Source organism: Phalacrocorax aristotelis, chromosome 18, assembly GCF_949628215.1.
Source record: "Phalacrocorax aristotelis chromosome 18, bGulAri2.1, whole genome shotgun sequence".
In the NCBI taxonomy this organism is placed as follows: Eukaryota; Metazoa; Chordata; class Aves; order Suliformes; family Phalacrocoracidae; genus Phalacrocorax; species Phalacrocorax aristotelis.
Window position 1 is genome coordinate 12,801,320 of NC_134293.1, and position 21,419 is coordinate 12,822,738.

The 21,419-nt window shown below is 61.5% G+C and overlaps 3 protein-coding genes across 12 annotated transcripts in view; 2 read left to right on the forward strand and 1 right to left on the reverse strand.

Moving 5' to 3' along the window:
- HIP1 (huntingtin interacting protein 1) overlaps window positions 1-2,283 on the forward strand; it is a 52,849-nt gene extending 50,566 nt beyond the window's left edge. For all 8 annotated transcript variants that reach the window (XM_075112708.1, XM_075112711.1, XM_075112712.1 and 5 more), the window contains exon 31: window positions 188-2,283. In XM_075112708.1, coding sequence (XP_074968809.1) covers window positions 188-198 — 11 coding nt within the window. In that variant the 3' untranslated portion in view covers window positions 199-2,283. The remainder of the gene's footprint in view (window positions 1-187) is intronic.
- Window positions 2,284-3,749: 1,466 nt separating this feature from the next.
- On the forward strand, window positions 3,750-17,138 carry POM121C (POM121 transmembrane nucleoporin C). 2 transcript variants are annotated; one of them, XM_075113468.1, is made up of 13 exons: window positions 3,750-4,093; window positions 4,176-4,391; window positions 4,751-4,915; window positions 6,796-6,876; window positions 7,176-7,347; window positions 8,403-8,494; window positions 9,355-9,425; window positions 10,165-10,289; window positions 10,690-10,792; window positions 11,103-11,279; window positions 11,607-13,322; window positions 14,049-14,177; window positions 14,406-17,138. In XM_075113468.1, the coding sequence occupies exons 1-13, from the start codon at window positions 3,816-3,818 to the stop codon at window positions 14,498-14,500; spliced, it is 3,420 nt and encodes a 1,139-aa protein (XP_074969569.1). In that variant the 5' UTR covers window positions 3,750-3,815; the 3' UTR covers window positions 14,501-17,138. The 2 variants fall into 2 exon arrangements, with proteins under 2 accessions (XP_074969569.1, XP_074969571.1); XM_075113470.1 differs by having other exon boundaries at window positions 10,168-10,289.
- A 586-nt stretch (window positions 17,139-17,724) lies between these two features.
- Window positions 17,725-21,194, reverse strand: NSUN5 (NOP2/Sun RNA methyltransferase 5). 2 transcript variants are annotated; one of them, XM_075113474.1, is made up of 10 exons: window positions 21,047-21,194; window positions 20,683-20,793; window positions 20,433-20,607; window positions 20,245-20,353; window positions 19,833-19,971; window positions 19,286-19,401; window positions 18,687-18,865; window positions 18,399-18,603; window positions 18,172-18,324; window positions 17,725-17,952 (listed from the first exon to the last, which is right to left on the reverse strand). In XM_075113474.1, exons 1-10 carry the CDS (start codon window positions 21,137-21,139, stop codon window positions 17,847-17,849), a joined length of 1,386 nt encoding a protein of 461 aa, XP_074969575.1. In that variant the 5' UTR covers window positions 21,140-21,194; the 3' UTR covers window positions 17,725-17,846. The 2 variants fall into 2 exon arrangements, with proteins under 2 accessions (XP_074969575.1, XP_074969574.1); XM_075113473.1 differs by having other exon boundaries at window positions 20,683-20,805; window positions 21,047-21,193.
- Window positions 21,195-21,419: the final 225 nt, after the last annotated feature.

A 21,419-nucleotide genomic window follows, 5' to 3' on the forward strand; every position in this document is an offset into this window, starting at 1 on the left:
GCAAAATCACAGGGACCCTGACCACTGCAAGAGCCTGTGGGACCCACGTTACCCCTGGGCAGGGTGCTTGGGTGCTGCTGGGGCTCTGCCACCCTGCGAAGACTTGGAGTCCCAAAGGGATGAGGCAGAGGGATGCTGGGGGGCACTGCGTTGCTCCACACTCCCTTACCCTCTCTCCCTGTTCCAGCTGCAGATTAGCACCCGTGACAGAAGCAGCCCACAGGGGACACCCCCACAGCGGGCTGGGACCCAGCTCAGTGCAGCCTTACGGAAAGATCCACAACAAACTGGTGCAAAAGCCACGCCTAAGCACATGTCCTCTGCGTCCCCCCCTGCCGAGAGCTGCCTCCAGCGCCAGAGCACCGAGAGCCGCCTGGCAAGACCCCGGGGCCAGGAGCAAGGGCTCGCCGGCCTGACGCCAGCTGCAAACCGCACGTGTATTTATTAGAGCTGCTTGGGGTTGGGGGGTCTCTGGGGGTGGGGGGCGGTCTTTAACCCTTTAGTTTTGTTTTTGCACAGATATTCAGAACTCTTTGAGCCAGCTCTGGCTGAGCAAGAGCGGTTGGGTTCTTTTGCCTCTCGCTGCTTCTCCAGCCTTAACCCCGTCTCTGGCTCGGTGCGAACATCCCCCACGAAGGAGCCTGTTGTGATGCCAAGGGCCCCGGGGGTGCCGCCAGGTCACGAGCCAGCTTTTAGGGTGCTGCTGGGCTTGGTGCTAGGTGTGCTCCCCCCTCCAGCGGGGGCACTGAGTGCCTTTGGCTGCTGCAGGGTGTGGGGGAGCATTCCCGTGGGACAACCCGGCCAGTGAGACCAGGGTGCTGGCAGCAGCCAGCGGTGAGGAGGGAGTGGGACGGGTAGTGAGAACAATGCTGCCGTGAGTGCTTGCCCCCCCATCCTGGGTCCCCAAAATGCCACACACAGCCTCCCCGGAGCTGGGCTGCCCTGCCCCAACAGATCACTGTGTTTATGCCAGCAATAAATGCTCTGCAAGGTGCTGGGCATGGGTTTGGGCAACTGTGGTGCCACTGCACAAGCCACCAGCTCTTGGGGATTGGGGGTGGCTCCAGGGCAGCAGCACAGAGGGTTTGGGCGCCAGCTGGGGTGCCCCAAAACCAGAGTGACGGCAATCCTGCCCGCTCACTCTGGGCTAGTGCCACCCCTGTGTCCTTGCCACCCTCTTCAGCGCACAGGGTATTGGTGCCAGCGTTGCAATGGGGCGGCTGTGGGGCTGGCACCAGCCAGGGAACCTTTGTGCCTTGGAGCAGTGGGGCTCAGAGGGCAGCGGGGTGTCTGCCAGCCCTGGGCCCCCAGCTCGTCTCACTGGGGTGGGGACGGTGGAATCAGACTGCGCAGCGCTGTCCCCGTCCCCTATGTCCACCCCCATGGTCCTGCCGGTGCCCCTTGCTGGGCCAGGGTGTCCTTCCCCGCCTAGCAGCATCGCTGCCTGCACCCTGCCTTCAGGCAGCTGCCCCTTCCTGGGGGGGAGACAGCCAGACCAGCCCATCAGCGTGCTGGGGTTGCGGGGTTTGGCCTTTCTCCCTTTAGGAAGCAGTGGCATCGCCTGGTGTGGCTGGGCTGTCACCGTGTGCTTTCCCACTGACATCCATCAGTGCTTGGCTGGCACGTGGAGCAGTGGGACCCGCCTACACCCTCCTGCCTGGCCAGGCCATTGCCATGGCCTCAGGGCTGCCACCCTCTACACGCAGAAGAGCGCAACTGTCCACCATGCAGGGACCCGGGGTCTCTGCGTCCCCAAGCCAGCCCTGCTGCCAACACACCTGCGCTGTGCCCCCAGCCTACTGGGGAGCCCCTCGAGGACCTCTGGGCTCCCCCCCCGGGGCTCCCACTGCCGCCCCATGGCCCACCGTGGCCATACCCTGACCCGCGCCGGCTCCCCTCCGGATGCAATACCAACCATCCTGTTCCTGCAGGACACAGGGAGCCCCAAAACCCTCCCCACTCTTTTAGGGGGGGGGTCTCGCCTGCATGGGGTACCCCCAACTACCTCAGGCCTCCGGGTTGGGTCGGGGCTGGGGGGTGGCGAGGGGGTCACGGTGGCAGTGGCACCGCACTCAGCTGAAACCACTTCCTTTTGTATGTCGGCTGGGTGCTGGCAGTGGGGGAGTGACCCCCCCGTGGTCCGTGGCGCTGGCGGCTGGTGATAGGGATGGTGGGGGTGCCCCTCCACTGCAGGTGGGGTCGAGTTTTTTTTCATTGTATAATAATAATAATAATTACTATGTTGTGTTTTTTCGATTTTTCAATAAAGCCTTCAGCCCAGCCCTCCCAGCTATGTGGTGCGTGGCAGGGGACCAGGGGCTCTGCCCTGATGGGTGTGCTCAGCGTTGCCAAAACAACTTGGGGAGATGCTGTTGAGGTGATCAGGGTGCTGTCCTGGTGATGGTGTGCCTCTCCTGGCTCTGTCCCCAGGGCCACCCTGCACGTCACCTCTTGTTCCTTGGGAGAGGACCAGGACCTGGTCCCTGCTCAGCCCAGAGGAGCCAGGTTGGCTTTGGCCTCCCCACTACCCCAGTCCCTTCCTGCGGTGGTGACGCTGCAGTGGTGGGGGCTGTGCAGACCATCCTGCCCTCCCTTCCTGTGCTGCAGGGTCACCTTGGGAGGGCCATGGCACAGGGTCCTGCTGATGGGTGGCCCATGGGGGCCATGCATGGGGCAATGCTTGAGAAACTGTCCCCTCCCAGGGGTGATGCTGCCGCAGAACGTCACACTGGCAGGGTGTCTCCCCACCCTGGGCAGCACCCAGCCTCCCCCAGCCCTGTCCAGGGCCACCCAGCCTCTAGGGGCTGCAGAAAGCCCTGTGACATCCTGTCATTGCAGCCATGGTCTGCCGCCACAGCTCTGTTCTGTGTGGTCCCTGCCATGGTGCCCTGCTCTGTAGGACACAGCAAGGCTGCAGAAGCTGCAGGCAGCTGACAGGCAACAGGGCAGGCAGTGCTCCGCTGGACACGTGTGCCCCAGGGACCCAGTGGCACCGCCAGCCAGAGTGGCCTTAGCACCACGTGGGGCGGCTCGTCCCTAGAGCTGCTGCTCGGAGCAGGCCGGTGGTGGTGGCACCCCTCAGCCGGGGCAGGGGACGGGCTGGCCGCGCAGGGAGCTGCCCCTGCATGCGGTGGTGACCGGGGCGGTGGGAGCAGGCGGGCACCGCCCGTGTGTCCACGGGTGCCTTGGGTCACACATGGTCCAGGATGGGGTGATGGTAGAGCCTTGTGGGGACACGTGGGTGACAGCAGGGGCTGGGACGGGGGACACAGAGGCTGTAATGGTGCAGAGGGCTTTAGGGAATAGGATGGGGACACAGGGTTTGGGAGGGGGGGACACGGGGATTGGGATGGCAACGAGGACACAGGTTTTGGAGTGGGGATGAGGAAACGGGAATCTGGGTGGGGGAGACACGGTGGTCAGGGTGGGGATGGGGCCTGGGGTAGGGGGACACGGCAGTCGGGATGGGGGAGACTGGAGGGTCAGGGTGGGGACAGGGAGATGTGGGCTGGGACGGGGGTGTGTGGGTGGAGGCAGGGGACGCCGGCCGGGCTGGGGGGGACGGGAGGGCACGGGGGTCGAGGTGGGGTCACTGAGGGGGCAGGGCCGGCTCACAGGGGCTGGGCTGGGGCAGGGGAGCGGGGGCCGGGGGGGGGGACGCACGGCGGCTCCGGGAGGGGGCCTTGCCCCGCCCACTCGGGCAAGCCCCGCCCGAGCACGGGGCAGGCCCCGCCCCACCCCGCGCAGTGCATGCCGGGCGCCCGCGGCTGGCGGGCGGCTCGGCCAGGCTCGGCTCGGCTAAGCTCGGCCCGGTGATGGCGGGGGGCGGGCCGGGCGCGGGGCGCTGGGGGCGGCGAGGCGCGGCGGCGCAGGCCCTGGCGCTGGGGCTGGCCGTGGCGCTGGCGCTGGCCCTCGCCTGCCTGCTGCTGCTGCGGGGCGCGCTGGTGGGTGCGGCGTCGCTGGGCGCGGCGGGGGCCTGGTGCGCGATGCGGCTCGGCCCGCACGCGCCGCGCCCGCCCGCTAAGGCCGCCGCCAACGGTGGCCCGGCCGCCGCCTCAGGACGGCCCGGGAGGGCTCCGCCGCGCCGCCTCGGGTAAGCGGGGGCCGGGAGGGTGGGCGGGGGGGGTCCCGGCGGGGGGAGCCCTCTGTCACCGCTGAACCCTCTGTCCCCGCAGGGCTCCGCCGGCCGCCCCGCGCTGCCCTCCGCAGGCCCCGCGCCGCCGCTACCCGCTGCCGCAGGCCCGGAGCGCCGTGTCGGTGGGCCTGCCCGCCGCCTGCTGGGAGGGCTGCTCGCCCCGGAGCGCGCCCTGGGCCCGCCGGGCCGCCCCGCTCCGCAGCCCCGTCACCGTGAGGATCGCCCGGCCGGCCGCCGGCCTGGCCCGCTCCCCTGCGTGAGTACCGAGGGGGGGGGGACACCGCGCTCCGGCCGTGGGCAGCGCCGGAGGAGCTTCGCCTCGATGGGACCGAACGGGGTGGGGGGAACCGGTACCCGGCCCTCAGCCGGTTGTAGTGCCTGGAGCGGGTCCCCGGGGAGACCCCACCGCACCTGGCCCAGCGGTGACTGCTCCGTCTGCACCCCAGACGTTGCTGCGTCGCGGGGAGGATTGTGTGATCCAAACCTCCTGGAGAGGCTTTATGGGAGAGCTGTCTCCCCGCTTCCGTGGGGAGGACATGGGGCACTGGGGGTGTGGTGTATCTTGCTCTGGAGATCCGAACTTGACTTAATGCCTTGCTTTGCTTTGCCTTGCAGACTGGAGCAGCTGGTCTCGCCCATGGCCTCCCCGGCCAACAGGAGCCTGGACCCATGTGCAAAAGAGACTGTGCTGAATGCCATCAAGGAGAGCAGGAAGAGGGCTGTGGAGGAGGAGGAGGAGGAGGAGCAGGATTTTGGGAATGATCAGGAGAGCAAGAGAAGGTAACAAGCCAGCAGTCCAGGTCGCTGCCAGTGTGTTGGGAAGGTCGTAAACTGGGCTGGAATTTCAGTGGTGATAAATGGAGTGTGTCCTGGAGCGTGCCAGGCCCTGTGTGACCAGGAGTCTGAGCTGGAAAAGTGCTGTGGGAAGTGAACTGTGTAGAGGAAGCACGCCCCATCACCTGGTCCTCTGGGTTGTGTTGTAAAGTCCTCCAAGACTCCGTATTGCCCTTGAGATCAAAGGGATGCGTTTTAAGTTTTTGTCTGGGCAAGCTCATGGGTCAAGTGTGTTCTTCTGCGTTGCTAGGGTTGGGAGAGGCTGGGATGTGGTTTGGGAAAGCCTGGCAGGGAAGTGGCTTCTGTTATCCTAGGGGCTTGCAGACTGGGGAAACGTGGAGGGAAACGCTGGTATTTGCTGTAGGCTCATCTTCTCTATCCTTCAGTCAACCGCAGGTTTCCAGGAGAGACGGGATCCCCAAGTCGTACATCCCCAGGTGGAAGCATTGCGCTTTAAAAGATCTGCGCGCTTCCTTCATGCGCTGTAGCTAGCGAAAGGAGGTAAAAACACATGAGTAACCAGGAGATACTATCTTCTGCTTTTGTTAGTCAAGGTCAGCCGTTACCAGCTCTGAACTCAAAGAAATGAAGGGTACGGTGTTTTTGCCAGTGCTCTGGGAAGGCCAAGGCATAAATCCCAGGTGCCAAGGTCTGCCAGAGCCTTTCTAACTGCCCAGGCATAGCGTTGCCTTCCCATTCTTACCTCCTGTTTGTCATCCTTCCCACTTGTGTACGTGGAGGCCGTTTGCCTCGTGCCCCTCTGCCCCTCATGTGCTGGGGCTGCCTGCCTGGGCTTGAGCAGGGGAGCTAGGAAACCACAGAAGAGCAGTCTGGGCAGTGCCCAGGTGCTTTGCCCCGTGTGTTGCGCTGGGGCTGATGCCAAAGGTGGCCCTGAGAATGCAGCAGTATGAGTGGCGGTTTGCAGGGAGCCACCGGCTGCCTTCCTGCTGCAGCAGGCCATGCCATCCTCTCCTCCATCGCTGGATTTCCCTCTACCTTTGAACCTTTACCTTGGCTTGGTGAATCTGAGCCCCGCAAGAGCTGAGCAGGACAACAGCAGGATGGGTACACAGACAGGGTCAGCTTGGTTTTTTTCTTTATTCTTTTTTTAACTTGCCAATACCCAGCTACGCCACGAAAGCCAACTTTGAAGGCATTAAAGCCTGGCAAGCATGAAGGATGCTTGTAGGCAGAAAATCCTGTGACCTTTGAGGGCAGAAAAGAGCCTGCGTCAGCTGGGAAAGAGCGTTGGATCGCTTGTGCAATGGGGTCAGTATGCTTGAGCTCAGGGGGAGCGCTTGGGCTAAGTGATCGTGCTGATCGTAAGCTTCCAGCTCTGCCTCGCAGCAGGGCTTGTTTTGACTTTCAGACTTCACTGAATCGTGGGAAGAGGGATTCGGTTTCTGACTCAAACAGGCCAGGGCACTGGCTAGGAGATCTGAGTTTCGAAGCTCAGGTCCATTCCAGAAATGAGCTGCTGAGACTCTCTGAAGTGTTTTGGCTTAGAATACTGGATTTGAGCAAAGACTTTGTTCCATCAGAACTGCTCTGCCCAGCAGGCAGCTGGTGTTGCTGCTAGTGCTTGGGAGGAGGCAGTGGCTCAGGGCGAGTGTCAGTGAGGAAAGGACCAGGTGGAGACAAAATCCAGTGCAGAATGTGGATGGGGAAAACCTCTGTCCTTGGGTGTCGGGTCACAAGAGAAAAGCAAGGTTTGTGCTTTCTCAGTGCCAAGCCCACCTGGAATGGGTCTCCTCCCAAGGCTGGGAGCGCAGGCCCCGTCTCTGCTGCCTCCGCACTACCATAGGCTTCTGCTTTCTCTCCCGCAGGCGCCACGATAGCAGTGGAAGTGGGCAGTCGGCGTTTGAGCCGCTGGTAGCCAATGGTGCCCCTGCCTCTCTCATACCCAAGTAAGTGCCCATCGGGCCAGAAGCAACTGCTGTGAGCTGGGTGGGTGGTCTAAAAGCCTGTGGGCTCTGGAAAAGCTGATTGGCTTTTGCTTGCAGAGCCCAGCTTTGTGGCTGTGCCTTCGGTCTTGTCACCCTGAACGCAGGCTGGTGGCTGTAAGGGCTCTGCCACTGCTGAGGCCTCTTTCCAAGCCATGTGCTGTGAGAAGGAGCAGGGTTGCTTTCCTCCACCCACACTGCATTTAAAGGACCCATAGGCAGAGTGGTGGGGAGCTCATAAAATCTTCTTCAACCTCTTCTAGGCCTGGCTCTCTGAAGAGGAGCCTTGTCTTGCACTGCCTGGATGACTGCTCAAACAAGAGGTCACGTACCTCTTCCATGAGCTCCCTCAACAATACATACGCTGGTGGGATCCCCAGCTCCATCCGCAATGCCATCGCCAGTTCCTACAGCTCCAGCCGGGGCCTCTCACAGGTAGAAAACACCCTGCCAAAGGCAGCGCTGCAGCACAGCACAGAGTGGCTTGGCCTTCCTCTGGGATCACCCCATGTAATTCAAACCCTGGGCTCAGAAGTTGGGAGTGGTGTTGCTGGGTGGTGCCTGGCAGTGAGCACTGCAGGGAGTCTCCAGTGCAGCTCAGCCAGGCAGTTTCATCTCCTTGTGGGTTAGGCAGGCTGCTGGGCAGGCAGCAGCAGGCATCAATCTTATTTGTCCTTTGGTGCATGCTGCTGGGGGAGCCCCCAGGCTGAACTGTCCTGCTGCAGTGCTTGTTTTACACTAAAACACGAGGAGGCTTTTTTCCCCTCCCTACTCAGCCTTGGCCAGTCTGCTAGGGTGGATAGATCCAGGTGAAAGGAAGAAAAAAAAAAAAAAAGACTTTGCTGTGCTGCCACTTTTTCAGCTGGAGCCAGCAGGTATTGGGGCCATGCACTCCCACCTTGACCCAGGTCCCCTCAGCAGCTGCTGAGCTATTAATAAAACACTGCTTACATCCTGGGTCAGGCTTGCAGGTGTGAGAGTGGGAAGCAGCCATGGCTAAGGGAGGTTGCGGTCTGCGTGGGGAAAGGTTTGCTCCAGGATATATTGGTCGGGAAAGGTTTCCTCTAGCTGGGGCAAGTCTCAAATCCTTGAGGTGCGATCCATCTGCTCTGAACTCCTGGTGAGGAGATGGCTTGCTCCTGCCACATTAGCCCGGCTCACGTGAGGGCTTCTGAGGCAGCCGGGCAGCCTCTGCCTGTGCAGCACGAACACAAGAGCCGGCATCTGACCAGGCATGTCCTCCCTGCCCATCCTCTCGGCCAGGCTGTAACGAGCCTGGAGGCTGTTCGCTCCCAGAGCAGATTCAGTTTGGGGTGGCACTCCAAGGAATGTGAGGAGAGTTAAGCGGTGTTGAAGCAAGAGAAGTTCTGGGCTCGTTAGCTACAGCCCTGGGAGATGGGATTTAATCCACAGGCAAGCAGGAGGATGGGAGGCTGTGCTCCCTGCTGGCCCCTGTACTGAGTTACTGCTGGTCTCTCTCTGCATTCTAGCTGTGGAAGAGAAGTGGTGTGAGTGTGTCCCCACTGTCCAGCCCAGCGTCCTCCCGCTCCCAGACACCAGAGTGGCCTCTCAAGAAAGCCAGGTAATGAGCCGCTTACACGGCGAGTGCCCGCTCGTCAATGCCGGCCAGGAAGAGAGCAGACACCTTCCCAGCCACCTTGGTGCCTGAGTCCTGCTCTCCACTGGAGCTGGGACAGTACAGGCCCCTTTCTGAGACGTGGCTGCTGGGTCACCCACCAGTGTGGAAACCCCCATATTGTGTCGATTGGCGTCCCTGCTACCTTGTCACACTGTGGTCCCAGCGGCAACACTGAGCTACACCATCCCGGCCCTGCTCCCAGGCCAGTTCAGAGATTTAAGGGCTCAGATTGCTGCAGAGGCGACATTGCCTTGTAGTGTTGGCACGGCCTGGGTTGCTTGTTGCCAAAACATTGGGAATAGACAGGTGCCAATTTTTTGCCATCTCAAAATCAATTCATGGGACCTACAGTAGGGTTGTATTTTAGCACCTGCCTCGGTGTGCAGGCCCCTGTTCTCCCCTCTCCTGCCTCAGAGAAGAACCTTATGTCAGAACTAAAACCAACACAACCCCCTGCCCTGGCAATGGGTGGGTCTAAGCCAGGGATGGGTGAAGGGAAGCAGCTCCTGTTTGGGACCCCCAGCTACCGCCCTGAGGCTGACTTGTCCTGAGGAAGGTGCATGGGCTCAGCAGCCTGACTGAGCTGGGGTCCCAGGGAAGGGAGCAGCTGCTCTGCCTGGAGCCACTTTCAGTCTGGTGTGGTGAGGGCAGGGCTGTTGTCCTGAGGTCTGTTGTTTGGCAGAGGCAAAGAAACACACCAGGGATGCTGGTGGGAGTCCTTAGTGTGTTTGGTCTCATCCTGCTCCCTGGGGACAGGGCCAAGCCTGGAGTTGACCCTAACTTGCTCTCTCCTACTTGCGCAGGGAAGAGGAGTTGTATCGCTCCAATGCTTCCACTCCGGTGAAATTGGACAAGGAGCTGCAGACAGAGAAAGGTGAGCATAGGTGGGCCCCAGCTCTGTGCCCAGGTTGGATGGGCCGCCAGTGTGAGCAAGCAGCAGGATAGAAGGTAGCTGAGGTCTGCAGGTGGGATTGGCTTGAGATGTCACCTGGAAACTAGTAACGTGCTGGTCGCAAGGCAGCGGCCCTTCTGCTGGCCTCAGCAACTGCCCTAAAGTGATTTCCAGGTGATAAGCCAGAGGTGCTGACATTGTCAGTGTGCCAGCAGATGCCGGGAGCTGGCTTGCAAGGGGGAACACGAGCCCCCAAGCCAGCATGGCTCCAGGTGTCACCCCTGGGGCAAGACCTGCTGTACAAGTAGCACCCTGATCAAATTCCAGGCTGAGCTTATTCCAACGCTTCCTCAGCTAAAGTGGAGAGGAAATCCTTTGTGCCCATCGCAGATAGGGTCCCGTGGCACAGCACTAGATGTGGCTCATGCAGTCTGCGTGGCTTGTGGTTCGGGTAGGCGGTGTGTAAGGAGCGTCTGTGTGGGTAGGAAGGAGCTTCTGCCCTGCAGAGCGCCAGCAGGCTCTTGTAACACACTGCTCTGGGATATGTTGTGGCCAGCTGCTCTTCTGTGGCATCGCAGCCTTGTCCTTGGCTTAAAGCCGTGCCCCTGGCTCTTCCCTCTGAGATGGGTCATCCAGAGAGGAGTCAGAAGGGGCAACCCCCTTGGTACAAGCAAAATGCCTCCTCTGGCTGGAGCTGGTCCTGACTTGTCTCCTTGTGTAGCAGTGGAGACGCCGGTGTGGAAGAAGCAGAATTCCCTGAGCCCACCATCCATGACGGGGAGCAGTGGGAAGCGCAAGCGGAAGATCCAGTTGCTGTCATCTCGCTGGGGGGACCAGCTGGCGCTGGTACGTCGCTGTCTCGCAGCCCCTTTTGCCCTCCTCTGGCGATAGAATGTGCTCACTGCAATTTCTGCAGGGCTGGGGGGAGACTGACCTGCCTGCCCTCAGGAAGGAGGCCCCGTCCTTGGCCGAGTGGGAAGTGACGCTATCCCCAGCCCCAGTGTCTGGTGGGCTGTGCGTGATTGTGCTGCCTGCTGCCGGACCAGGTAATGGCCTGGGGAAAGCCTGCTGTGCCCTCAGCGCCAAGCCGGGGGCCAAAATGAATGGGGATCGGAGCTCCGCGGTAGCGTGCTGTGGCAGAACCACCTGCTTCACGGGTCTTACAACGGCCAGCCTTCACCACATGTTCAGAGAGGCTCTGCCGGCTTCCCTGAGAAGGAGCTAAGCTGCTGCTCTCTCTTGGCAGCCCCCGCCACCTCAGCTGGGCTACTCCATCACATCAGAGGATCTGGATGCGGAGAAGAAGGCGGTGTTGCAGTGGTTCAACAAAGTCTTGGAGGATAAGGCTGGTAAGGGCAGACTGGGAACGCAGAGGTGATAGGAGGGAGTAGAAATCCAGGGCTGGCAGGGCATTGGGGTGTCTGTAGCGCAGGCGTGGGAAGCTCCTGGGCCAGTCCTGCCTGGTCCTTGGGTCCGGGGATGGTTAGTGCCTTCAGACTCAGGACAGCTCGTGCCCCAGCATCCCCAGGGTGATGGGTGAGGTACCCCAGAGCCAGAGCTGTTGGATGTTCATGCGGTTTCCCTACCCGCTGGGGAGGCTCTGTTAAGGGGTGGTCCCCTACAGCGAATTGCAGATCATAATTTCTTGCTCCTTCCCAGTAGATGCGGTCCCCAGCACCACTGCAGAGACTATGCCTGTGTCCAGGCCGCTGGCATTCGCCATGACCTCCCCAGCACCTGCGCCTGCCTCCACAGCTCCTGCCCTGGCCAGCACCAACTCACTCCTGGACAGCCTGAAGAAGATGCAGAGCAGCCAGGCTGTGTCCATGCCAGCAGGTGAGGAGGAGGAGGGTCAGCAGAGTGGGCCTTTGGCAGAGCAGGGCAGTGGGGGCTCTGTGTTGCCTCTGTGGAAGGCAGGAGGTAAAATTGTTCAAATGCTCTGCTGGCCACGGAGCTGGCAGGCAGGTCTCGCGGGGGATGAGTTTGAGGACACTGAGATCCCTGGCCCTGTTGGGAGCGGCTGTAAGTGTGGAGGATTGCATCTGTCTGTTTTGGTGGGTGCTGCTGTGGGAGCCTTTGCAGCAGCAGGGTGGGTGCCTGGCAGAAGGGCTGTCTGTCTTTAGGTGACCCCTGTCCCTAAATAAGCTCTCTCCCCCTTTCCAGACTCTACTGGAGCTGCAGTAGTGCCCCAGCCGCCTTCATCAGCTGCACAGCTACCTGCTCCTGCTGTATCGCTGGAGTCAAGTTCTCTGCCTGCCACCTCTGCTGACACCAAGCCTGTGCTCATGTTGAGCGCGCCTGCCCCCACTGCCCCCTCTGCCTTGGGGGTGCAGGCCCCCAGCAGCCTGGCACCTCCTGCATTCACAGAGCTGGGCCAGACCCCCAGCAAGCCTCCCTCCTTCCCAAAGCCAAGCATCCTTTTCGGGATGGCAAACACCCCTCCTGTCAGCCAGCCGGCAATGACTGTGGCCGCTGCTGTGCCCACCACCGCTGCTGTGCCCACCACCGCTGCTGTGCCCACCACCACCCCTGTCTTCAAACCCATCTTTGGCACTTTGCCGAAAAGCGAGAGCACAGCACCCTGTACAGCTGTCGTCTCTGCCACAGTCATCGTGTCTGCAAGCTCAGGCCCTTCCTCAACATCCTCCACCACCACCATGTTCAAGCCTATCTTCGGCAGTGTCACTACAGCATCATCTCCAGCGAAGGCCTCTCCTTTTGCCTTCAAACCAACATCACAGCCGGCCGCAGCTGCAGACCTGTCAGCAGCCTCTACGACTACCCCGCCAGGATTCACAAGTCTCCCCAGTGTCATCTTCACCACCGCAGCTACGACTGCCACCATGCAGAGTTCCTCCACAGATGCCACCATCAAACCCGTCTTCAGCTTTGGACTCAACCCGCCCACCTCCACTGGCCCCACTGCCAGCCTGACTGTCACCGCTGCCACAACCACTAGCACGTCGCAGCCCTTCCTATTTGGGGTCCCAGCCAGCTCAGCTCCCAGCACAGAAACCAGCTTTGCCACCCCAGGGCCTGTGTTCCATTTTGGAAAGCCACCTCCAGCCACAGTCACCGCCACCACCAGTGTCCCAGGATGCCCTGCCTTTGGCCAAGCACCTTCAAACTCAACAGCTCCAACTACCACTGTGGGCTTCAGCATATTTGGGGGCACCACACTGACCTCTTCTACCCCAACCACCTCAAGTCAAGCGACATTGACGTTTGGCTCCTCCGTTTCAGCTTTTGGCAGTTCCTTCAGCACAAGCGCGAAGCCGCCACCGCCATATCCCAGTGCAGCGAGTCAGCCCGCCTTCAGCACCAGTGCTGCGGAGAGCCAGCTGCCTGCCAGCAAGCCTGCTGGCCCCGTCAGCTTTGGCCCCCCGTTCAGTTTTGGAGCCCCCACGGCCCAGTCCGCTGCTCAGCCAACATTCGGCAGCAGTGCTCAGCCGGCCTTTGGCACGGCCAACGCACAGGGCTCCTTTGGCACCAGCAGCACCCAGGCAGTGTTTGGGACCACCACGTCAGTCTTCTCTTTCGGGACAGCCACCTCCACCACAGCCAGCTTCGGTTCCACCACCCAGACCACAAGCAGCAGCACTGGCACCACTGTCTTTGGCACCACCCCCTCTCCTTTCACCTTTGGGGCAACCGCCCAGCCAGGCCCCTCCGCCAGCACCTTCGGGATCGGCACGCCGGCCCTGAGCAGTGGCTCTCCCGCAGTAGCGTTCAGCTTTGGGGCTGGGCAGAGTGGGGCAGCCCCAGCAGCAACACCGTTCGGCTCATCCCTGACGCAGGGCACGCTGGGTGCACAGAATCAGAGCATGCCCTTCGCCTTCACCGTGCCCAGTACGCCCAACAGCAAGCCTGTGTTCGGAGGTGAGTTGAGGCGGACGGGCCTTCTCGGAGAGTGAAGGGCAGGGCAACGTTTAGGCAACAGCTTTCCTGCGGGACCTTGCTGAGCTCCCCAGGCTCAGCAGCCCTAGAGGGGATGGCACTCGTGCTGTGTGGACCCTTGCCATGCGAAGAGAAGGCACTTCTGTCAGTCTCTGTTTGGGTCCCCAGCCCTCAGTGGTGGAGGGGAATCCTTAAATTCTGCTCCTTGGCCCCTCTGACTGTACCGGCTCTCTGGCTCCATGCAAGTGCTGAGCACAGCCAGGTGCCCTGCAGAAGCCAAGGTCTTGCCAGTACTTAAAAGCAATCTGGGGCTTCTTGGGAAGCAGAAACACTGCCAGGCAGTGACTGCGATTGCTTCTTGCTTGCTCTCAGGTTTTTCCTACCACTTTGCACCCTGGCTGGGCTGCCTCACCTCCCACACAGCTGAAACCCACATGTTGAGCAGCTACTTGATCTAGAAAGAGAGAGGCTGTTGTTCCTCCCTGGCCTGTAAATCCTCCTGTGCTGCCCCACTGGTGGGAGAGCCCAGGGATTACCATGAGAGCGCAATGTCTTGCATTAAAAGGGTTTCTTGGGTGAAGAGGCTGGTCCCAGGGGACTGTGATGCTTCAGCCTCGGGAGAGAGATGTGTGCCTCCTACGGGTGCTGCTGTCTCCAGGCTCTTTCTGCTTTGCTGACCCTGGCTCACAGTGGTACGTTGCGTTCCAGGAACTCCTGTGCCCACCTTTGGGCAAAGCACGCCTGTCCCGGGAGCAGTGGGGAGCGGAAGCAGCAGCCTTTCCTTCGGGACACCCAGCGCTCCTGCCTCGGGCTTCGGAGGAGTCGGTGCTTCCTTCGGTAAGGAAGGAGATGGTGTTCCAGCCTTGGGGAGCTGATGGGTCGTGTGGTCCCCTTGGGCTGGGGATGGCAGAAGGGCCAGGCTGGGCTTGGGGAGCTGGCTCGGGTGGTACCTGCTGGGCTTTGGAGGATGCAAACCTTCTGTTCCCCTGGGGACGGGGGTTATGCTGTCCCCCGTGCCAGCTCTGAGTGATGCTGCAGAGACCTGAGCAACCTTTCTGCTTCCAGGTTCGTCCACCCCTGCCTTTTCCATCGGGGCAGGATCCAAGACGGGTGCTCGCCAGCGGCTGCAGGCACGGAGACAGCACACCCGCAAAAAGTAACCTCTGGTGCTGCTGGCCCCCTGCCGCTGGCCTGCGAAAGGAGCCCCTGCACACGTGTTGGGGGCTCCAGTCTGGAGCAGTCCCCGTGGCGGGACCCGTGGCGATGGGGCCAGGCCCCTGTCTCTGGTGCCAGCTGGAGACCGTGCTGGGTGGCAGCGACTGGGGTGGGACGGGATAAACCAAACTCTTCTTACTTGAACAGTTCCACAGCGAAGGCTGGATGAACCTCTGTACATATCTGCAGTGTTTCCTCCCTCACTTTATTTTGCCATGTCTCACAATGTGTAAATTTTTCCCCATTTGCTTCCATTAGCTGTTCCTGTACCCTCCTCCCCAGCCCCCTGATAGTCAGCCCCCTGCCCCGCGGCACAGCAGCTGGCAGAGCCACACATGCCTGGCTGGAGCCGTGCCGTGTTCCTCCCGGCTGCGGTTCCAGGCTTTCCCCACTGTTACATCCTGTGGCCTGGTGAACCGCTCCCTCTGGAGCTCCGTTGCCATCCCTGCAGAACACGAGATGGGGTTAGTGCCAGCCTGGTGCGGGTGCCTCGGTGCCATGAATGACCAGCCTGGCTTCTGCAGCTGGGTGACGACCACCTCGCTGTGACTTAGTCTCCTATCAGACCTCTGGCCGAGGACATGCTGTGGCCTGGGGCCTTGGCTGGAGGCATTGGGTGGGACAGGGGGTCCTTCCACCTCTCTTCTGGCTGCTGAGCAGCTCCCCCGACCCTCGCTGCTCCATGCTGGGCTGCGGGTTCCCCCTGCCCTGCTCGTGTAAGGCCCCCTCCCCCCCCGTTTTGCTTTATTCGTGCTCCTATTTCAATGCGCTCATTGAATCGAGTTTGGAGGAAGAACTGAACCGTGTGCGTGGCGGCATGTTGGTTATGCCGGATTTGCTGTTTGGAGTTTCTTTTTCTGGGGGGTGCCCGTCCCTTTGCGGGGGGACGCGCCCTGGCTAATTGGGTGTTGACAGTAGCATCACTGCGTGGCTGCTCGTGGCGGGGGAGTTGTCCCTTTGTTGTTGTGACTGAAGGCAGGCAGCCAGGGTGGGGGGGATGGGGCCTGGCCCCCCCGGGGCGGGGGCTCCAGCCATGGCAGTCTCTCCCCTCCCCTTCCCCTCTCTCCTGGTGCCCCTTCCCCACCTTGGGGTGCTTTGGAGCCGCTAACGGAAGGAGTCCAGAGCGATGGGTTCCCTTCCCCCTCCCCAAATCCAATTTGTTTTTCATTTTTAACTTGTCCCTGTCCTTTTGGGTTTTACCAGCTCCTAGGAGCTACGGTGCTCCCTCCCCTGTTCCCATCCAGCCAGGAGCGGGCCGGGGAGCTCCTATGGGAGGAGACTGCCAGAGCCAGGGGTCACCTGAGAGCTGCCCCCCACCCTGCCTCAGGCGAGACACAGGCACCTGTGCCTGTGGGCTCCCCACCACTTCCAGGAGTGCTTTGCTGCCAGGTTTTTTACTCTCCGAGCCGTGTGAGTGTGTGTGTCTGCCGAAGTCTAAATTAAAAAAAAAAAAAGAAAAAAAGAAAAAAAATCACAAACAAATATTTAAACATTTTTTAACAATAAAAAATTTATTTTTATATTTAAGCTAAATTGCCTTTGAATTCCTTCAAGCTTGGTTCAGTGAGTTTGCCAGACCCTGCCGTGCTGTTTGTAGTGTTTAGCTGTGCTGTCGCAGCCTGGTGAGGAGCCGACCTGTGCCCCGGCTCTGCCCGCTGGAACTCGCTGTGCTGGGGAAAGGCAGCTATGTCCTACGGGCAGAGCCGCTGCACGCGTCTCCTGGCCTGGAACATCTCCTTAGTTTTAAAATGTGATGTATGTGGATGTGACTAAACCATTTTTTTCTTTTTTTTCCCTCTGAGGATGAGGAGCAGGAGCTCTTGCACGTTACAGTGATGAGTGGTTTTCTTGTCTGCCAGCAACAAGGTGTCTCTCCTAGCCGGCAAAAGGAGGGTGGGCAAGGGGGCGCTGTGCACCGCCAAGGGGATGTGGCCCCGTCACGGGTGGGAGCTGAGGCCGTGCAGGTTTTCTAGCCTTCCCCTGCCACAATGGCGAGGGGCTGCTGCAGGCTGTGAGCGCAGGGCAGACTCGTGCAGGAGCTGGCCTGGGCAAACATGTCCGTGGGGTTTGAGAAAGTGGGTGAAAAGGAGTTAGTGCCCACGAGGGCTGACCCTGCCTTGGGCAGGGTGCTGAGCCAGGGGAGCATCTGCTCCCCGGGCCCCGTGGGTGGCCATGGCACAAGGCAGGACAGCGCGAGGGAGCTGTGGGCTGGGCTTTGGCCAGGTCAGTTCCAGCAAGACCTGTGCGGCAGAGGGAGATGGGGATGAGCAGGGTCTGAGGCGAGGGCACGCTGGGGAGCACTGGCTGTTGGTGCTGCCCCAGGTAGGTCCCAAGTGCCCACCCCTGCAAGGAGCCAGGCTGTGTCCCTTCCACGCTGCACAGCCCTTGCTGGGAGAGACCTGTGTGCCTGTGCTGCCGTACATGGCTGGGGGAAGCTAGGTTTTTAACGCAGACTGAAGACTTGGATCATTCCTGGTGTGGCTGATGAGGATTTTTGTGTGAATGTGCAATTTTCCTTTTTTTTTTTTTTTACCCTTGCTTATGTCCCTCGTTTAAAATAAAAAAAGACTGTGTTCAAATCTGCCTTGCCTGTGTTTGATTCCTGGGCCTGAGCAGGGCCAGGCATTGCTGGTACATGGCACTGCTTTACAGCACCCTCTGGCTTATGGGTCCTTGCTCCCCCGTTCGAAGGCAGGGGCCTGGACAGGGTCAATAGTTATTATTTCACTCTTCCCCCTCCCACCCCCCCCACTTTGCCACTGCTATGAGCAGTGGCAATTTCAGGGCAAGGCTGCACAAACATGCTGGAAGAGCCAGTGATGAGAGAGGAAATGTCAGCTCTACCTCATCACTACGGTCAAAGGCTTTTCTGAAACCACGCATCAGGCTGGGGTAAGGGGGTTTTTATGGGGCGGCACATGCTAAAGTCACACCGTTAATGCGGCTGGAGCACTCCAGCCCTGCAGGGTGCAGAAGCGGGGGTCGTGGTGTTAGCAGACTTCCCAAGGCTGCCCCAGCCCAGGGCTGCCTTTGGGGACAAACCTCCTGCTGGGGGCAGGCTGCAAGAGCCAGCCTTAGGCAGGCAGCTCCCCCTCCCTGGCAGTAGGTGGCCCTGGGGGTTGTCACTCGCGTCAGGGGGAGCAGGGTGATAACACAATTCCACCACAGCTGCAGCTGGCACAAAGCTTTACTTGTGTTCAGCAGCCCTGCTGCTCTTCAGGCAGCAGTGGCCAGGAAGGAGCATTCCCTGCCAGTCCAGTTGGGCACCATGCAGTCCCAAAAAATGTTATTTCACTCCTTAATGCGCTGCTTTTTCCTCTTCCTGCTCTTGGGGGCTGCTCCTGGCTCCAATCTTTCTCTGTGCTGCAGGTTGTCCTCAGCTGCCACAGGCAGGGAGCTGTGGGCGAGAGCCAACAGCCTGAGCCATGCACACGTGGCCCTGCTCACCACAGCTCCTGCCCTCTCCTACAGCCAGAGCCCTCCACCTTCCCTCCTCCTCACATCAGGAGGGGAACACCTTCGTGCAGGTGCACCAGCAGCCCTAAGCCTGGCCATGGCCCCCCCCCCCCAGAGCTGCTGGAGGCAGGCAGACCCCCCCCCCAGGCCCTCCTCTCACCTGGGGGCTGCAGGCGCTTCCTCGTGCCGCTCCAGGACAGCCACGAAGAAGCCATGGGTGAGCGTGTCTGCAGGAGAGGCACGGAGGCAGCTCTCTGCCCCAGGGAAGGCAGCGAGTCCTCGGCAGGGCCAGGAGGGGAAGGCATTCACCAGCCTGCAGCAGCAGACAGGAGTCAGGGCTGAGCCCTGCAGCACCCCACACTGTGTCCCCCCCCACGCCTGGCGCACCTGAAGGATGAGCCCTGCTCCTGCAGCACAGCATGCACTACGTCCTCATTTTCCTCCCGGTGTAGCGAACAGGTGGAATAGACCAGGCGCTGGAGAGCTGGGAAGCTCAGGGCATGGCTCAGGATCTTGCGCTGGAAGCCGGCCAGCGCCTGCAGCCGCTCGGCGCTCGGGGCAGCCTCCTCCCTCGGAACCCGGCTCACCATCCCTGTGGTTAGAGCTGCTGTTGCCTGGGGGCCCGCACGGCCCAGGCCCAGCCCAGGTGGGGGCGGCAGTAGCCCAGTGCGTTACCTGAGCCACTGCAGGATGGGTCGAGGAGCATGTAGGTCACTTTGCTGTACTTGGGGTCTTTGGGATTCACGGTCAGGAAATCCTGCTGGGCCAGCTGGAAGCTGGTGACTCCAGCCCGCATCAGCATGGTGTTCATGGTGGCCAGGCGCTTGGTGTCCACATCAAAGGCGAAGATCTGGCTGAAGGCAGAACCCAGCACCCAAGAGAGGTATGAACATCCCACCCAGCCCCAGGAACGGTGCTGGCAGCAGCAGGCTGCCTCAGTAGCCCCAAACACCCACTATTTGCCAGGTGGGCAGAGCTTGGGGGCTGCTCCCCTGGGGCAAGGGTACTGAGCAAGGATGGTGTCAGGCAGAAAGAGCAGGGTCGGTGCTGGGAAGTGAACCCGTATGTGGCTTCATGGCCCCTCAGGCACTTCCAATGGCTCAGCACCATCAGATCCACCAGCCCACCTAGGGAGAAGCGGGCATCAGCCTGAGCTAGCAGGGCAGGGTGACTGCAGCTCTTCCTGCTACCTTCTCTTTGTGCTCTCTGTGGGCTCAAGTGCACCAGGGTCACCTGCACCCCTTCCCTCCCCCAGCACACACACCTGCACTCACCCCTTGTTCTGCAAGATGGCAGCCAGGTGGCTGGTCTTGTTCCCAGGGGCAGCGCAGGCATCGATGACATGGGAGCCAGCAGCAGGGCTGAGGAGGAAGGCAGGGAGGCAGCTGGCCTGCAGGAGGGCAAACCCCATGAAAGGCACAGGCAGCACGCACCCCCTGGCCCTCCTCGGGGCACAGCTGATGCTGTGTGCTGCAGGCAGCCACAGCAACACAAGCAAAACAAGCCCACCACCGCCATCCACCAGCCGAAGCCCCTGCACAGCTCGCAGCCCTGCGCTCCTCCCATCCGCTGCTCCCCAGCTCCTACAGGGCATTTTTACAGCTCAGTTCAGAGCAATTCATCCCGTACCCACAGGCTATGGAAGCAAAGCCACAGGGGAACCCCACAGCTGCAGGCTGCATTCACAGTTTCCACTTAGACTTCAAGCGCTGTAGCAAAGCTGGTCCAAGCCCAGCCCCTGGCATGGAGGAAAGGGCCGACCCTCAACCCATGTCAGGGGTTTTCTCACCCCTGCAGCCTCCTGCTCCCCAGCTCCCCCACCTTGTCCTGCAGGATTATGTGTCCTGAAGTATACAGCAGGTTGTCATGGAAGTCCGTCTGCGGAGGGAAAGCCAGCAGCTCCGGGAGATGAAGATCCGACAAGAACTTCTTCCCAGAGAGGGCCCTCAGTTCCTCCACACTGTCCATGAGGAGGATGAACACACAGTCCTGCTTCACTGTGTCCATGCTTGAGCCCAGGGCGAGACCCCCCCTTCGCTCCCCGCCTCCTCCCCACCTCGGCACCAGGCAGCACCCAGAGAGGCAGGAATTAAGAGGGGAAAGTGACAAAGACCCCAGCCTGGACACCACGAACACCAGGACCAACAACCCTTCAGCCCACAGGGCCTTGTCCTAAGCCACTGCTGCTCACTGATGTCCCAGATAAAGTGGGATGGCAGGAAGAAACACTCACCTGGCTGCCTTGCCCAGGTAGGAGTAGCCCTGGCGCTTGAAAAAGTCAATCACATCATCTACACAAGTCTTCAGGGTGTTGACTCGGATGTAGCGCGGTACCTGGGAGGCTGGGGGAGCCAACAGGGTCAGATGCAGCGCACCACTGCCACCAGCACAGGGAGACAGCCCGGCCCCGAGCCCACTCACCGCCGGGGCTTGCTGCATGCGTCGGGGCCAGGAGGTCCTCGTTGCGGCTCACCTTCTGCTGCACCTTCAGGCGGGCCAGCTCTGCCTCCAGCCGAGGCCGGTGCCGCCGCGCCAGCGCCTTCCAGCGGCCCCCGCACTTCAGGCCCTTGCCAAAGAGCAGGTCGTACACCAGCACCTGCGGGAACGCAGGTGAGCCCGGCCTCACCGCCCCGAGCCCCGCCGCCATGGGGCCGCCTCAGCCCCCCCTCACCTTCGCCAGCTGCGGCGGCAGCTTCTTCTCGGCCTGCAGCAGCGCGGCGCCGGCCAGCAGCTTCTCCAGCACCGGGGAGTAGCGGAGGGTCTCGGCCACGAGGGCGTACAGCTGCCGGACATGCTGCGGGGCAGTCAGGGGCTGCCCGGGGACAGGGACCGAGCCCGCCACCCTGCCTCCGGCCTGCCCTGACTAGGGCCTAACACCCCTCGGGCTTAACCCCCCTCCCCGGGCCTGTCCTGCCTGGGGCCTAAGCCCTCCCCTCAGGCCCAACTCCCCACGTCGGGCCTAACCGACCCCCTCCGGCCTGCGCTGCCTGTGCCCTCACCGCCCCCCCCCCGGGCCGGCCCCACGCCCCCCGCACCGGGAAGCGGCTGTTGTACACCAGAGTCTTGATCCCGCCATCGCCGCGCTCCAGCCCTTCCAGGACGGCGGCAGCCGCGCTGTAGAGCGCCATGTCCGCCCCCGTCGGCCACGTGCGGCGCCGCCGCCGTCACTTCCGGCGGTGGGACATCCGGGCCGGCGCGCGGCGGGGCGGGGCCTGGCGGGAGGCGGGTGACCGGGGCGCAGCCGGAAAACCCTGAGTCTCTGCGCCCCGCGCGCCCGCAGCTGGGGCGGGCCGGCCGTGAGGGCTGGGGACGGTCCCGGGCTGTCACCGCCAGGGCCGTCGGCGCCCCCCGGCCGGGGGCGGTGCCCCGCCGCGCACGGCTCCCGCTCCCGGCCCCGGCGGCGCCCTC